Here is a 16,256-nt window from a genome sequence, read left to right on the forward strand (position 1 = left end):
AACGGCAGAATGGGGCAGCCGGGTTGCTGACCAATCACTTGGTGCAGAGAAGAAGATAGAAGCGCTAGAGAAACAGAATTCTAATCTGGTTCAAGCCATCATGCGTTCAAACCCTCATCTCAACACGCAAGACTTTCTTTCCCGGGTGAATGATATCTGTGAAGTCGACGGTCACGACCGCGTCTCGGCTGAATTCAGTGCTCACGACGATGTTGGTGAAAGCATGCTGCGGTCTGCCTCAGCTTCCTCAACTGTCTCTCAACCCCTCCAAAGATGTGTGGAGCTTGGTAACCTTGCACGCTCTCATTGTGCAAGTCGCTCATTTCTTCTTCCGTTCTAGCCCACGACCCACTAACTAGCAAACGACGTTCGATGGAGGGCTGGTTGTTCTGGTATCGAAAGATGTTGGAGTTAGGCCACGCCAAGCCTGCCATGAGCGAGAGTGACGAGGTGCATCGGCATAAGGCTGACTCAGAGAAGGAGATGCTGGGGTTCCTGCTGGGCAACGAGGACTCGAGGAAGTTTCGGGATATCGTCGAGAGTTGTTCGAGTCACGAGCGAGAGGAGGTGATCCGAGTAGTGGCGTATCAGAGAGAGGGAGAAGAGAGGAGGGAGGGAGGGAGGGAGGGAGGGAGGGAGGGAGAGAGAGAGAGGGAGGGAGGGAGAGGAAGCAGACAGAAGAGACGGAGATAGAAAGGAGAGAGAGAGCGTGCGAGAGAATTGGTTGTAGGGGAAGCTTGGGGAGAGAAGGGAGAGAGAGAAGAGGTGGGGCGAGAGCGGGGAATGGGAGGGATGGGGGAAAGCGAGAGAGAGAGAGAGAGAGAACAGATATGAAACGCATAGGGAGGGGCGGCGTGGAGAGAGCAAGTTCATCGTAAATCGTGGTCGTTGCGATTTGAGTTGTAGAAAATTGTGTTGAGGATCGGAGGGGACATCAGAGACTAACAGGAAGAGAGGAGCGATGCTGACATACACGCTCGCGTCCCCAGCAGCCCAAACATGATGGGAGGCTCGAGCGATGAGGCTGAAGAGGAACATTTGCGCCATCGACCTCCTCCTGTCGTGTTGAATAAAAGCACAGAACTGACCCTCCAACACCCTCATCATTACCTCTGCCCTGCCCCTGCCTGCCTGCCTCCGTCCCTCCGTTCGTCTACCTGTCTTGTCTGCCTGCCTATCCGTCTTGTCTGCCTTCCTGCCCCCCTGTCTCCCTCCCTCCCTCCCTCCGTCTGCCTCTCCTCGTCATCCTTGACTTCGTCTTGCTTGGGTTGGGCTCAATTTGTACTAGTACAATAAATTCGCAACCTGAAATAGGGCCTCCTCCCCCTGCTCCTCCCCTGCCCTCCTCCCCCTGCTCCTCCCTGCTCCTCCCCTGCCCTCCTGCCCTGCCCTCCTGCCCTGCCCTCCTCCCCTGCCCTCCTCCCCTGCCCTCCTGCCCTCGCCTCTTGCTTCTCTCCTCCCCCTGTTCCCTTCCCTCCTCCCCTCTCCCGCCCTACAGACCTGGTCGTTCCCCGGCTGTTCTGTTTCTTCATCTACCGTGAGCGTCAGTTTTCTTCACCTGCTCTTCCGTATCATCTCAGTGTCAGAGGCTCGTGAGGAAGTTGCTGGTGGTTGCAGCAGAGCGTCTCCATCATGGCGAGGGTCTTGAGGTACGGAGCCAAGGTGTCGCTCTTTGCCGAGGAGATGAAGGGCTTCGTCGTCAGCGACGGTTTCATACGCCAGCATGTCCACGTGGAGTGTCTGAGAGAGGACGAGCACAACATCCCTGACTTCGAGGTGAGCTAACCCAAACTTCCTCTCCCTGCTGCTCTCCTTGCTCCCCCCCCCCCCCCCCCCCCCTCCTGCCTCCGTTCGTTCCCTCACCGAGATAGCAGAGAGCTTTGTTTCAAGTCCTCCCGAGACAAGAGAGTCACGCCACGCGCATCTTGAGCTCGTACCTGCAGTCCTTGCAGCTTCCCAGCGGAGTGAAGCCAGAGACTTTCTTGAGCGGGGAGGAGCAGGAGCGATACAAGCAGCTGGTAAGCCTCGCCGAGCAGGAGCGGCACCTGAACAAGCAGATGTTGAGGACCTTGTACGGCAACGAGGTGCTGGCAGGGGATTTCATTCAATTCAAGCACATCAGCAGCGACCGGTACCTGCGGTTTCTCTTGGGGGCCTCCTCGTCCTCAGAGTCGATGGAAGTGGAGCTAGACGACTCCAGCAACGCCTCCGCCTTCTCTCTCACCTGCCCCTACACACGCGACGCCGGCAAGACGCGCATCTCGATTCAGGATCACGTGTACATCATTCCCGACCGATCGCTTCCTGGGTTCCTCGGCTGCTCCTCGGAAGACAAGGAGCTCGCGTTCCAGTGCAACCTCAACTCAGTGGCGCTCAAGGTCGTCGACGGCCCGATGAAGTTTCTGCTGCACCTCTACCAAGACGCTGAGACGAGCGTCAAAGACGCCGAGCTCTCCGAGGGTCTCCGTGCTGGCAGCTTCCTCCAGCTGTTTCAGCCCAGCTCGAACTGCCTGCTGGCTGCTGTCCCCATTCATGGGAGAGACTTCGCCATGGTCGTGTCGGAGCGGGTGGACTCGCTTCAAGACGGCTCCCTCCACTCCCTCTGGGTCGTCGAGCAGGTCGACCCCTCCGTCGGCGGCTCGTTGAGCATCAAGTCTTCCTTCAGGCTCCGCAACCTGGCGACAGGAGGATACCTGTGCCCGAGCAAGACCAGCACCAGCGAGCTGACGCTTATGGCCAAGGAGATGCGCTACTGGAGCAACGAGTCCGCCGACTACCTCACCCGCTCCTGCTTCGAGTTCCACCGCCCCATGGAGAGCGACGTACCAGACGAGGGGGTCTCGGAGCAGGTTCTCTTCTGGTTGTTCTTCGGCTCGGAGGAGCATGGAGGTTACCTGCACGTGAGAGAGAACGAGCACGCGCTCCTCCTGCCCTCGCCAGGATCCAACCAGGGAGTTTTCTTGTCTCCAGTGAGCCAGGAGACGAGGCAAACGGCGACGCTTGTGCTGCGAGCTGAGAGACTGTTGGCGGCGACGCTGCGAGCTGAGAAAGAGCCGCGAGCTCTGACGTGTCAAGAGATGATCGCCGTGATCGAGGTCCTCAAGCTCCTCAGCCTCCGCTTGAAGGCTCGCCTCAAGGACAGCAAGCACCTGCTCGTCTTCCAAGGCTTCTTGCGGCAGAGCGGAGTGATACGGATGGTGACGGGGGCGGCGAGGGAGCAGAAGGAGGAGGTGAAGCTGCAGGCTGCTAGCAGGGACGTGCGAAGCGTGTTTCAATCCGCAACTCTCAGCTACAGCATGGAGTTTCTCTCTGCTGTCTTTCAATTCTTGCGCTTGGCGATGGCGAACAACGAGGCCGTGTGTCAAGAGGTCTTCCTCAGGCTGCCTCTCGACCTCCTCCTCCTAGACCCAGCTGGCTTCAGTTCTCATTACCTCAAGTCCAACTTCATTCAAGACCTCGTCGCTTGTTACCTCCAAGTCTACCAGACCAGCTTCAGTGCCTTGTTTGACATCAACTTCTCAGTGTTGGAGTCGTTCCTCAAGGTCCTCGAGAACCATCACAAGGCTGCTTCCTTCGTCTTCGCCATCTTGCGAAGTCTTCTCACCTACAAGAACGTCAAACTCCGTAAGAATGCGCAGACTGTTTACAGCTTGCTCTTTGACATGCAAGGTTCGATCGCGCTGCCAAGAACAGCCATGCTGGATGGGTCCGTGCATGTTTGTCTCGACGTCGATTGGAAGGACAAAACCAAGTGGCGCAAGGCTGAAGTGCTGGCGGACGAGGAGGACACGAGGGAGTACTACAACGAGTTCGAGTTGCTGCTGTCGGAGCTCTGCCAGAACCAGGAGTGGTTTGACGCAGACGTGCAGAAGCGCTTGGAGCGAGAGCTCTTCCTCTCCCTCGAGGCCGGCGCTCTCATCATCGCCGACGAAGAGCTTCCCCTCGCTGTCCGCACCTCCCTCTCTCTCCTTGTCTCCACCGTCTACATCAACAAGGCGGAGCGCGAGGGCGACGCGATCCTCGACGGCCTCTTCGTCCTCTGGCCGAGGATCAGGGGTGACGCTACTGACAAGACTGGGAGCGGCTTAGGGGGGTCCGGGGACTTGGCAGCGGTTGTGTCGCAGCTCAAGGGAAGCATTCTCAAGGCTCTTCGTGCCGCCCCTTCTCAGGTCCTCGCGCTCCTCCTCCTCGCGCTCCTCCTCCTCGCGCTCCTCCTCCTCGCGCTCCTCCTCCTCGCGCTCCTCCTCCTCGCGCTCCTCCTCCTCGCGCTCCTCCTCCTCGCGCTCCTCCTCCTCGCGCTCCTCCTCCTCGCGCTCCTCCTCCTGGGTCGCTGACCAGCTGGCAGGGACGGGAGGGGTTGGAGTACTTGGGGGCTCAGACTAGGTTGCTGCACAAGTTTCTGGAGGCAGGGCTCTACGACAAGGAGATCGCTCAGGCCTTCCATGCTCCCTCCCTCCCCGACCAGCCCCGCAGCCTCCTCCTCACCCTCATGCACGAGCTGATGGCTGCTTTCTTCCATACCTGGACTCGCAACGAGCCTGCGCTCCTGGACAAGGTCGCAGCAGGCGCGAGCAGGAGAAGAGAAGTGACTTGCAGCAGGTGAATGAGATCAGAAGGCTCATTCTCACGACCCTCAACCTGCTCTCAAAGGTGGCTTCTGCTTGCCTTGTCTTGTTGTACCGCAGGTCTTCTCTTGACTCTCTTGAAGCTCCGCATGAAAGAAAAACTGCGACGCGTGCTTCAGCTGTGCGAGGAAGACTTTCACTTGTGCTCGGGGCACATGGCGGACAACGACAGCAAGGTGAAGTACAAGTTGATGATGAGAAGCCTCTGACGTCTGTTCCTTGTCAGGTCGCGTTCGGCATGTTTGACAACGCGCACGTGCAAGGCTTGATGGGTCAGCTGCGAGTAGAAGGGCGCGACATAATGCGGGTGATCGAGTGCGTGACGAGGAGCGAGGACAAGGCGTTGGAGAAAGAAGCAGCGGAGCTGATGCTGAGGAACCTCGACGAGCCAGAGCTGCTGCTGTTCGAGCTGCGGCAGATGAAGATCCTAGAGAGTGAAGTCATGTCCGAGGACCTCTCCCTCCTCCGAGACCTCGCGGATCGCCTGCTCCGAAGCTCTGACTTTCTGTTCCTCCTCCACCATCACGTGCGGGGTCGACGGCAGGAGACTAGATACGACCTGCTGATACAAGGCTTCATCAACAAAGTCGCGCCTGCCTCTGCTGTAGAGCTTCTTGGCTCTCCTGCTGGTCTGACGGAACGAGCAGGTTCGAGAGCACGTGCTCACCCGAAGCCCTAGCGAGGTGATGCCGCTGGTCCCGTCGCTTCTCTCTGACGCCTGCAGGTCTTCACTTCCTCCTTCCCTGCCCTCACGTCGCACGGAGAAGAAGCGTTCGCAGCTCAGGCGGCGGAGCTTCGGTCGATGCTGCTGCTCATGGTGCTGCGCTTGGGGGAGGGAGCGAGCTGATGGGCTGGCAGAAGGAGAAGGTCTGCGAGAACCAAACGATCCCGAGGGCCGTGCTGGAGCACGCGACCTCAAGCGTGAGCGTATGGAGGATAGCGGTAAAAGCAGTGAAGATGGTGTGGGAGAATGGAATCTCTAAGGCAAGTCTGATGGAAACTATGCTGATGTGATGCTGATGTGATGCTGGTATGATGCTGATGTGATGCTGATGTGATGCTGATGTGATGCTGGTATGATGCTGGTATGATGCTGGTATGATGCTGATGTGATGCTGGTATGATGCTGATGTGATGCTGGTATGATGCTGGTATGATGCTGGTATGATGCTGGTATGATGGTGGTATGATGCTGGTATGATGCTGGTATGATGGTGGTATGATGCTGATGTGCTGGTATGATGGTGCAGGAGGAGCAGACTGGCTACTCTCTGGCACAGACTTGCATCGACATGCTGTTAGAGTACGCGAGCAGCAATGATTCAGCGTCCATGGACATCTTGACAGACGTCGACCTTCTCCTCGACATCCTCGCAAGTCCTCAAGGTCTGCCCCTTCGCCTCGACTCGCTTCTCTGTCTCCTCTTCCGTCATCGCTACGAGGCCTGCCTCAGGTTCGGCCAGACCGTGATCAAGCGGGTGGTAGCGCTCATCTACCAGGAGGGGAGGAGGTTTCCCTACCTCAAGGTCCTCCTCTCCCTCCTCTCCCCTGGCGGCCGCGAGGTGAAGCAGAACCAGTCGCGGACGTTCAACCTGCTCAAGTTCCAGCGAGAAGAAACGCTCTTCCTGCCTTGGAGCGAGAACGAGATCCTGAGCCTGCAGAGCATGTGCCGTAGCCGCGAGTGCCTGGCGGTCGAGGACGTGGAGAGCTTCAAGCGATGGAACCAAACCTCTTTCTTCGACCCGGTGTGGAATCAGAACCTCCTCCTTGACTCTCAGGTACTGCAAAGTGAAAGACGAGAGGGAGGGGGAGGAGTTATGCTGTATCGCTGCTTACAGTCTTTACAGCTCATGTATTCCATCTTCTCCTTCGAAGTTCTTGCTGAGTGCTGCAAGGGCAAGAGGAGTCACAAGATGAAGAAGGAGCTTGCGACGATGATCAGCAGTCAAGTCTGTTGCGATCTCATAGTCTCCAAGATCTACATGGCAGACATCAAGGTGTCTGTCCTCAGGTTCGTGCTCGAAGTGCATCTCAACCTCGACGAGCCTCTGCATCGCAAGCCAGACCCTCATCTCATGAGGACGCTCCTCTACACTGGTCGCATGCTGCCCGCGGTGCTGAAGCACAACTCCAACCATGGCTACTGCCACCCGCAGGAGTCGCTTCCCTTGTCCCTCCTCCTCTCTCAGCTTCTCCTCCGCCTCTCCTCGCGGCTGCTGCAGCTGCTCAAGCTCGAGGACCTCCCCTCAAAGACGCTGAGGGACCTGACGCGGGCCTGCGGGAGCCTCGTCACCTTCTTGTGGCAGAATCAGCTGGAGTCGCTGGTGGGGGAGTGCCGAGACTTGTTCAAGCAGCTCAAGGACAAGCCCTCCCTGCTCAACGAACACACGCGCTTCCTCGTCGAGACCCAGCTGCATACCGAGCTGAGCTCGGAGAGCGCTGCTGCCCCCTCGGCCACCTTCAAGCCCAAGATCGCAGACTTCGCGAGCTCCTTCATCCATCGCTTGTCCGCGCTCATGGCAGGACGAGAGGCTGAGCCGATCATGGAGGGCTCGTCTCAGAGCCTCTACCTCGACTTCATCCTCAAGCACGTGAGAAGGAGCGAGCTGGAGCCCCAGCTGCTTCAGCGTCTGATGATCATCACCCTGCGATGCCTTGAGAGCCTCTCGCCGCACGAGCTGAGAAGGGAGCGCTGCGGGCAGGTGGTCTCCTCGCTCCTCTACCTCATCTCGTCGGGTAGGCACCACAAGCAGGCACTCCGCACCCTCAACTCGCTCTTGCGACGTCCGCTGCCGCAGCTGCGGGTGGAGTGCGAGCGATACTTGAAGAGGACGGAGGTCGGGTTCGTGTTCCCGACGCTGCACGCAGAGCTCAGCCGGTGGATCATGCAGCGGCAGTCCAGGGGGGGGGAGGAGGACGTGGAGCTTTCAGCCCTGGCTGAGACCCTCGACTTCATCCGGCTGGTGTGCGAGGGGTCAAGCCCGGCGATGCAGCGAATGTTCCACAAGCAGCCGACGTCGTTGACAAGCTGCGACGTGTTGTCCGAGCTTATCAACCTCATCTCCGAGCTCAGCAGAGACCTCAGCTGCATCAGCTTTAGCCTAGTCACGTCGGCGACCCTCGCAGTGCGATCGCTGATCAAGGGGCCGCAGGCGGACAACGTGCGGCTGATCTTGAGAAGCAACCTGTTCGAGGCGATCAACTGCATGCTGGAAGCTCCGGCAGAGGAGGAGGAGCGGAGGGAGGAGGAGGCTGCGAACTTCTTCGAGATGCAGAGGAGCATAGCAGACCTGCTGATCCTTCTGCTGGAGGAGAACGCCGTCTGCGAGGCTCAGATTCCGACGACGATGATGTCGATCCTCAACCTGCGGGGCGCGTTCAACTATTGCGTGCGCGTGTATCGCTCATGGGAGAAGCAGCGGCGGCAGGAGAAGCAGGAGGGGGAAGGGGAAGAGCGGCAGGGAAGGTCGACGGAGAGGGTCATGTTGTCATCTGGTTTTCAATACTTCATCTTCCTGAAAGACCTCCGAAGTTACCTGAGGCCCGAGGAGGAGGAGGAAGTCGAGCTGTTCGGCGAGAGGCTGCTGGCGTATCAGTTCTTCGAGCAAGGGATAGCGAGGGTAGAGATCGTGAGGAGACTGCGAGGCGACGAGCACTTGTATACCATCACCAAACACTTTCAACTCCCGTCCATCGCTCAGTTTGTGACTGCAGAGATCAAACACAAGTACAAGAGGGTGTTGGTACACGAGGATAAGATGATGCAACTCCGCCTCCTCTTGGACTGCACGGCAGACATCAACCATGAGGCTGAGATCCAGCAGCTGCTGCTCAGCCATCGAGTGACCCTGGTGCTGGTCAAGCTCAGGCCGTACGCGAAGCATCTCTACCTCCTCAATGTCTTTGCGCTGAACCTCCTCGTCTTCCTCTACTTCAGGTAGCCCCTCCTCTTACATCGATCTTCCTCTCACGTTGATCCCACTTATACTGTCTTGTACTGTTTTGTGCTGTCTCGTTTTCCGTGCTCATTGTCATGCAGTCAGAAGCTTATCCTCACTGACAACACCGGAGCTCCGGCAGTGACGTATCAGCCTCGCATGCTCGAAGCGGCTCGAGAGGCCATGACGAGCTTCTTCTTGCATGTGCAGACCATCATGGAGGTGATTCTGTGCGGAGAGGCGCAAGTTACCATCCTCCTCCTCTGTTACCGCAAGGTCGGCAGCGACTTCTCATCGCTCTCCTCCAGTGCCGGCAGCAACAAGTCCTCCTCGTATCCTCTCCTGCCTCAACGCTTCTTCAGCTTCTTCCGAGCGTTCAACGCCGCCAACTCATTCCAGCAGAAGCATGCGTACTGGCGGCTCCTCGCTCTCTTCCTGGTGCTCTACATGGAGGCGACGGTGTCGTATGCGAACCAGGCAGTGATGCTCTTGTCTTCGCTCTTGCTGCTCGAGATCTTCGTTCGATCTCATCTCGTGCAGGAGATGTCGAAGATGACGTGGAAGAACAAGGACGTCTACGTCTTCCTCGGCCTCATCGCCTTAGCCGTCTGCTCTCTCTTCGGCGCCTTCCTCTTCCTCTTCTTTGCTGGCTCCCTCAGCTTTCCCGTCTCCTCGGCCTCCTCTTGCTCCAACTACCTCCGCACCGACTTCGCTGCTTCCGCCGGTTTCAGCGCCCTCATCTCCATCCTGCTGGGGCTGCAACGGGCTGACCTTGGGAGAGTGCTGGGGCCGCTTGTCTGGCCTCCTCCCTGCCCTTCTCCTCCCTTGTACGGCTGCTCCTGCAACGGCACTGAGACCGCGCGAGCCTGCCTGCAGCTGGCGGAGGGGACGTGCGAGACAGCAGCATGGAAGCGAGTGTTGGCAGGCTACTCGGACGTGCAACAGTGCGGAAGCATCTTCAGCGAGGACAAGGCGAAAGTTTGGATCTTCCTGGTAAGACCGTGACAATGTTGGGCTGGTGGTGGTGGTGGTGGTGGTGCTGCTGCTGTTCTCTGCTGCTGCTGCTGCTGAGATCATTGTGCAGGGAGTCACGGCGCTCTACGGGCTGGTGGTGGTGTTGATCCTCTACTTTATCTTCGCTTCGCTCATCATCGACCTGTACAAGTCTCTCCGGCAGTCGCGGGCCATCCAGCCCTCCCTCCTCCTCGACTCCTGCTTCATCTGTGGCATGCACAGGAACAGCTTCGACCCTCGCGGCTTCCCCGGAGAGGAGCAGAGCTTCAGCGAGCACCTCGCCCGGCACAGCTTGTGGCTCTACGTCCTCTTCTTCTCCCGCATCCTCGAGAAGCAGCGCCGGCACGACAGTCTGAGCGCGTCGGAAGAGTTCGTGCTGGGCAAGGTAGCGCATGCGATGCTCTAGAGCTCTCGCTGACTTGACGATCCCAGCTGCGGGAGCGAGACATCTCCTTCTTTCCTCTCCTCACCAGCCTTGACCGCCGTCGGCGAGCAGGTGGCAAGTCAAGTTTGACTGCCAGCGCTTACCGGCATCTGCTGGGGATGGCGGAAGAGCAGAAGAAGAGCTTGCTCGGGGTGTACCGGGCGGTCCATGTCATGCGGAAGAAGTTGACGCGGCAGCCTCGCTCGAGAGCTGGGAGGCAGGTGGGGAGCGCAGGGGACGTCGAAGACTTCGTGCCGGAGTGCGTGAGGGATGTGATGCATGCCATCTCGATCAGCAAGCGCTACTCTCCCTTCAAGACGTTCCTGCTGCCCTCCAGCAGGGCATGAACTTGCCTCCTCAGTCCTCGTATTGTATGTACATACACCTCCCCCTCATCTCTTGTTTCGCAGCGCCATGTCCGCTCGGATCGCTCGCTTGTCCATGACGATGCGGTCGAGCCAAGACTCCTTGAAGCGTCTGGGGGGAACAAACACAGTGTGAGGACAGCAGGGGCGAGAAGGGATGGAGGGAGGAGGGATGGAGGGAGGAGGGAGGGAGGGGCGAAGGGGCGAACCTGCCGAGATCGGTATTGTAGTGAAAGATCATCCTCTCATTTTCGAGGTTGTATCTGCAGCTCTATCATTCTTCTCCTCTCCTCTCCTCTCCTCTCCTCTCCTCTCCTCTCCTCTCCTCGCCTCTCCTCTCCTCTCCTCTCCTCTCCTCTCCTCTCCTCTCCTCTCTCGATCTCTTGCCTGACGTTGGGCACGAGGGCAGTCTCGAAGTCTTCAGCTACAGTGAAGTAGACGCGGACCACAGGCCAGGCGATCGGCTCCTCCTTAGAGGGCTTGGAGAAGAGAGCGACGAACTCGAGCTTGTCGGTCCCCAGGGCCCCGTCCTGGCATGCAGGTCAGCAACAAGAGCGACTGCAGGAGCAAAACAACCGCCAGCTCAACCGACCGCGCGTAGCTGGTCGCCCACTTGCGGATGAGGTCTTCAAGCATGACACAAGCTTTCTTCTGCAACGCGCTCATGTTGGCCTTCTTGTCCACCAGCGTCGGCGTGTGCTGCTTCCTCTCTCCTCGCATCGCCAACAGGTTGGCACGAGACTGCAAGCCTCGTGCTTGCTTGTCGTCTACTCGGCTGACTTTAGTGGGAGTGAGGTAGGAGCTGGTGAGAGAGCCTCCTCGTTCGAACACTGCCTGCTTGTTCAGCTTTTTCTCGGTCTCCTGAGTCACCTCGAGCTTCTCTTCCTCTGCCTTGAGTCGCTCCCTTTCCTCCACCTGCTCCCGCTTCTGGTGTATCGCCTTGCGATCTCTGAACCCCCTGTAGAGCGACTGCATCTTAGTTGCTGCGACCATCTCCTCCTTGGAGGCTGCCTGCGAGTACGTCTTGGCCTGCTCCACTACCTTCTCGTCCGCCAGCTGCTTGATCTTGTCCTTGGATGACTTCTCCACCAAGTCGCTCGGCTTCATCCCCCCCTCTATGCGAGCCTGCCTGTCCAAGAATGCAGCTCGAGCTGCTGCTGGGCCGTACGTCTTGATGATCGATCTCGTCCTCTTGCCTCGGGCAAGCGCCTGGATCTTCACCGCGGCTTGTTCTTTCTTCCTTTTCTCAGTCCTGACTTTGTTTCCCCTTCCTAAAGCCTGTATCTTGACCGCCGCATCCTGCTCTTTCTTCTTCTCCTTCCTGACCTTCCTGCCCCTCCCGAGTGCCTGGATCTTCTTGGCAGCATCATCCTCCCCAAGTTGACCGCTCGATCGCATTGCCTGAAGCTCTGGTTGTGCCATGCCACTGTCTGCTTCCACATGCTCCTGTTTTTCCTGAGAGCCAGCATCCTCCTGCATGGTAGCTTCCTGCTGTGCCTCCTCCTGTTGCTCCTCTACTCCCGCCTCTTGCTTCTCCACCTCCTCCTTCTTTGCTTCCTCCTCCTGCGCTTCTCCCTTCTTCTCTGCCTCCTCCTCCTCCTCTCCCTTCTTCTCTGCGTCCTCCTCCTCCTCCTCTCCCTTCTTCTGTGCGTCCTCCTCCTTCTCCTCTCCCTTCTCCTCTCCCTCCTCCTCCTCCTCTCCCTTCTTCTCTCCCTCCTCCTCCTCCTCTCCCTTCTTCTCTCCCTCCTCCTCCTCCTCTCCCTTCTTCTCTCCCTCTCCCTCCTCCTTCTCCATCGCGGCGCTTGCAGTTGATTCTTCCATTGGGCCTGCCGTTGGTTGTGATGTTCTGGCTTTGTTCTCTGAGGCAGGCTCTCTCACTGTAACCGTTCAAAACGGCCAAAAATTGTGAAATGGAGGAGCGAGGAGAGTAGGGAGGGAGATATAGGATTTACTGGCAGAAGATAAAAAGGAGGGAGATGGCGAGGAGAGTAGGGAGGGAGATGGCGAGGAGGGAGAGGAAATGGAATCAAAGGAGGGGAGGGGATGGATGGATGGAGGGAGGGATGGGTGGATTTCGGTATGACTGTGAGATCGCAGGTGATCGATTGATCCGGCGTAGAGCATCGGCTGCCATGCCGGACGATGGCTCAAGAGCAGCCCGATCAGTCATACAGGCGATCAACTCGCGAGCGGAAGGAGACATCAAGATGGCTGAGGGAGAGGTCGATGGGCTTCTTGGGCACAGGTTCCTCCTTTTGCTGCCTTTCACCTAGTCACAGCAAGCCCAGAGAGGTAGAAGAGCAAGTGACCATCATGCTGGTGTACTTGTACGATAACCTGCGGGGTCTTGTTGAAGGCGGCAGGGAGTGGGAGGAGGAGCTCTCAAGCACGAAGCTCTCGATCCTGTTGGCTTGTGTTGCTTCCCCTTGTGTTGCGCTCTTGACGTTGCGATCAGGTTTCACCTGCTGCATTATCTAGTGCGGTACCTCACCAAGGCTGGTCAGAAGATCGCCAACTCATCCGCCAACCTCTCTCCTCTCCTCCCCTTCGCTTCCTGCGCCATCCGCCTTGGAGCCCTCCAGGTAGGATCGCACCTGACCGCACCTGTGGTGATGTTGCTGATGATCCCGCCAGGTTGATGTCGGTCGTCGCATGGACCTCACAGATTCTCTCCTCAAGTGAGCAGGAGGACGGGCAGGAACACGAGGGGTGTTAGGAGGGAGATAGAAGGGAGGGGAGGAGGAGAAAACGAGTATATGACAAGAGGGAAGATCGGAGCGGGAAGGAGGAGAAGCTGAAAGGTTGTCTAGGTTCCTCAAGGCTCTCGCCCTATACGATGAAGATTTCAGGTGCGAGGAGGAAAAGAGGAGAAGAGGGAGAGGAGGAAGATAGAATGGATTATTGGGATGATAATGACGACAAGAACCAGATCGTTGTGATTTTCTTTTACATTTGACTTGTTCCATATAGGAATGTTCTTCTCAAGACATCGTAAGTTTGTTTTCTACATGGGACTGATTGATATCCATTCCTGTTTCTGTCATCTCACAATACATGTTTGTTTCACTCTTGACTGCTTCTCCTCTTTCAGTTTTCGAGCACGGAGCGACCTGCTTGCTCAGGCTGTCGTGCAAAATGTGAGTAAGGGAAGGGGAAGGGAGAGGGTTGAACGAGGGAGAGGGAGAGGGAGAGGGAGAGGGAGAGGGAGAGGGAGAGGGAGAGGGAGAGGGAGAGGGAGAGGGAGAGATGGTGGAGGAGGGGGAGGATGAGGGGAAGCTTTCTCCCCTCACCTTCTTCTCCCTCTGTGAGGAGCAGGGGCAGGAGAAGGGGCAGGGGCAGGGGCAGGAGCAGGAGAAGGGAGCGGGGGAAAGGTAGAGAAGACCTGTAATAGTATGAGCAGGCGATGAACAATCCTCTTCCTCTCTTCGAACAGATACTTCTCCGACTCTCCACAGGTAGGGAGTGACGACCTTGTTTGAGATGCTCCTCTCGCATTCCTGTTGCTGCCTCTTGATCCTCCTCCTCCTAGACGTCGACGAGGCCTCAGCAGAAAGGTCAGCAGAGCTGGAAGTCGCCTCCACGTCCTCCTCGGCCCTTGAGCGAGATCTGGAGCATGAGCAGCTCTACGCTCTCCGCCTCCTCCTCCTCTTCTGCAACACTCAGTGTCCTCGAGCACACGAGGCAAGTCACGTGCTAAGTCACGTGCTATCGCCTACTCCTCTTGCTGCCCTTGCCTCCACCTTCTCGCTCTTGACTGTTTCTCGTTAGATCGTCGACACTCCTCTCTTCAAGACGCTCATCGACAGCTTGCTGCTGTGTCGTTCCTTCCCAGTGGTGCTCCTCTCCTCTCTCTCTCCCTCTCTCTCCTCCTCTCCCTCCTCTCCCTCCTCTCTCCCTCTCCCCTCACCACGCTCTTTGTTTTCCTTCCTCTGCTCATCTCATGCTGCAGGACAAAGAACTCGCTTCCGCTGAGCTAAGCCCGGAATTTTTCTCATCGCAGGTTCTCCGTTTATGCCTCCCCTCTACACATTCTACCCTCGCCCTCTTCCTCCCTCCTCCCTCCTCTTCCCACCGCTTCCCCCTCAGACAACCTCTACCTTGCCTTCAGCTTCTTTTCCTTGTCTCTCTCCTCACAGCTCTGCTCAGCTCGCTGCTGTCACCATGCTCATCCCCCAGCTCGGCCCCAAGGTACCTCCGAGGAGCGAGGGAATGATGACAGCAGAGGAGGAGGAGGCGGAGGAGGAGGCGGAGGAGGAGGAGGAGGAGGAGGAGGAGGAGGAATCGTGGCATGGCTGACCGAGCAGCAGCTCCCTGGGCTCATTCCTGACCTTCTCCGGCTTCTCCTTCACTGTGTGAGGGAGGAGAGCGACTGTTCAGTCCCGTCAGCTGGAGAGGTGGCGGGGGAGGAAGAAACTCAACAGGGCGACAAGCCGACGGGTGGGGAAGCAGAGAGAGGGAGGAGGACAAGCACGAGTGAGAAGACACGTGTTTCTGCTGCTCGGAGTACCTTCACAGCAGAGACAGTGCTCGTGCTGTTCCGGTGCCTCCTGCTCCTCCTGCTCCTCCTGCTCCTCCTGCTCCTCCTGCTCCTCCTGCTTCTCTTTTTGTCTCTCCTTCCCTCATCTCGTCTTGACTCTTCTTCCCGCTTTTCTCTCTTCCTTGTGTTCACCTCTCCTCCTCTCTCTTCTCTCGTCTTCTTGTTCCTCGTCCTCCTCTGACATGCCTGCAGTCATCTGTGGGGTTTAATTCCTTGCCATGTTCTCCATTGCATACAAGAAGAGGTCAATTGTCCTCCATTCTCCTCCCATCTCCTCCCCTCCCTGCCCTTCCCTTGCCTTCCCCTCTCCCCTCCTCTCCCTTACCTCCTCTCCTCTCCTCTCCTCTCCTCTCCTCTCCTCTCCCCTCCTCTGCTCTTCTGTGCTCTGCTCTGCTCTGCTCTGCTCTGCTCTGCTCTGCTCTGCTCTGCTCTGCTCTGCTCTGCTCTGCTCTGCTCTGCTCTCCTCTTTTGCTATCTCCTCTCTCCCTTCCCCTCCCGTCGCGCTCATCAGTTAGGTCTCAGGTGAGCAAGAGCCCGGACCAGCTTCGTCTCTTCGCGGGCTATTTCCGTCAGCTACGATGCAACGAGGTGAGGGGAGGGGAAGAACAACAAGAGGAGAGGGGAGGAGGGAGGATGGTGACGAGCTCTTACAGAGAATTCTGTTGGGTCCAACGGCTGAAGCAGATCCCGACAACTGGAAGGTTCCTCCCCCTACATCCTCGTGCTCCTCTTGCTCCTCTCCTCGTCTCCTCCACTTCTCCTCATCTCCTCTTCTCCTCTTCACTTTCTTGTCTCTCTCTTCTCCTCAACTTCGTTTCTTTCCACTGCTATCTGACATCATAGCAGTCAGTGAACACGACGGCTCTTATCGACTACCTCGACATCTCCTCCCAGCCCTCCCTCCTCCTTCCTGAGCTTCAGCCTCTCCCCCAGCCTCTTCCTCTCCTTCCTTCTGATGCGATCCAAGACAAAGAACCCTCCTGCGTCTCCGACTCTATCCTCCAGGTCATCCGCCCTGCTGCTGCTGCTGCTGCTGCTGCTGCTGCTGCTGCTGCTGCTGCTGCTGCTGCTGCTGCTGCTGCTGCTGCTGCTGCTGCTGCTGCTGCTGCTGCTGCTGCTGCTGCTGCTGCTGCTGCTGCTGCTGCTGCTGCTGCTGCTGCTGCTGCTGCTGCTGCTGCTGCTGCTGCTGCTGCTGCTGCTGCTGCTGCTGCTGATGCTGCTGCTGCTGCTGCTGCTGCTGATGCTGCTGCTGCTGCTGCTCTCTTCGCTCTGTTGTGTCATGGTGCTCAGCTGATGTCACTCTAACATCTTCATCGTCACATCACTCTCCTCACCTCCGAGGCCCAGCTGAGA

At 57.8% G+C, this 16,256-nt stretch overlaps 4 protein-coding genes across 4 annotated transcripts; 2 read left to right on the top strand and 2 right to left on the bottom strand.

The window, feature by feature from the left end:
* Positions 1 to 9: 9 nt before the first annotated feature.
* Positions 10 to 381, top strand: GUITHDRAFT_156563 (hypothetical protein; the record flags this gene model as incomplete). Its single annotated transcript, XM_005818424.1, has 3 exons — positions 10 to 22; positions 48 to 275; positions 340 to 381. Coding segments are annotated over 2 exons (241 nt in total), but the record flags the coding sequence as incomplete, so codon positions are not given.
* Positions 382 to 10,393: 10,012 nt separating this feature from the next.
* On the bottom strand, positions 10,394 to 12,187 carry GUITHDRAFT_122305 (hypothetical protein; the record flags this gene model as incomplete). Its single annotated transcript, XM_005818425.1, has 3 exons — positions 10,394 to 10,468; positions 10,759 to 10,896; positions 10,943 to 12,187. The coding sequence occupies 3 exons, from the start codon at positions 12,185 to 12,187 to the stop codon at positions 10,394 to 10,396; spliced, it is 1,458 nt and encodes a 485-aa protein (XP_005818482.1).
* A 311-nt stretch (positions 12,188 to 12,498) lies between these two features.
* Positions 12,499 to 15,908, top strand: GUITHDRAFT_149259 (hypothetical protein; the record flags this gene model as incomplete). Its single annotated transcript, XM_005818426.1, has 17 exons — positions 12,499 to 12,611; positions 12,646 to 12,685; positions 12,730 to 12,948; positions 13,001 to 13,044; positions 13,177 to 13,215; positions 13,337 to 13,357; positions 13,458 to 13,503; positions 13,682 to 13,737; positions 13,800 to 13,821; positions 14,135 to 14,200; positions 14,316 to 14,366; positions 14,513 to 14,554; positions 14,674 to 14,906; positions 15,096 to 15,147; positions 15,426 to 15,491; positions 15,557 to 15,604; positions 15,750 to 15,908. Coding segments are annotated over 17 exons (1,317 nt in total), but the record flags the coding sequence as incomplete, so codon positions are not given.
* Position 15,909: 1 nt separating this feature from the next.
* GUITHDRAFT_122307 (hypothetical protein) lies at positions 15,910 to 16,217 on the bottom strand (the record flags this gene model as incomplete). The annotated part of the gene is made up of 2 exons (XM_005818427.1): positions 15,910 to 16,165; positions 16,210 to 16,217. The coding sequence occupies 2 exons, from the start codon at positions 16,215 to 16,217 to the stop codon at positions 15,910 to 15,912; spliced, it is 264 nt and encodes an 87-aa protein (XP_005818484.1).
* Between the last annotated feature and the right edge of the window lie 39 nt (positions 16,218 to 16,256).

This window comes from Guillardia theta (assembly GCF_000315625.1).
Source record: "Guillardia theta CCMP2712 unplaced genomic scaffold GUITHscaffold_309, whole genome shotgun sequence".
Classification (NCBI taxonomy): Eukaryota; class Cryptophyceae; order Pyrenomonadales; family Geminigeraceae; genus Guillardia; species Guillardia theta.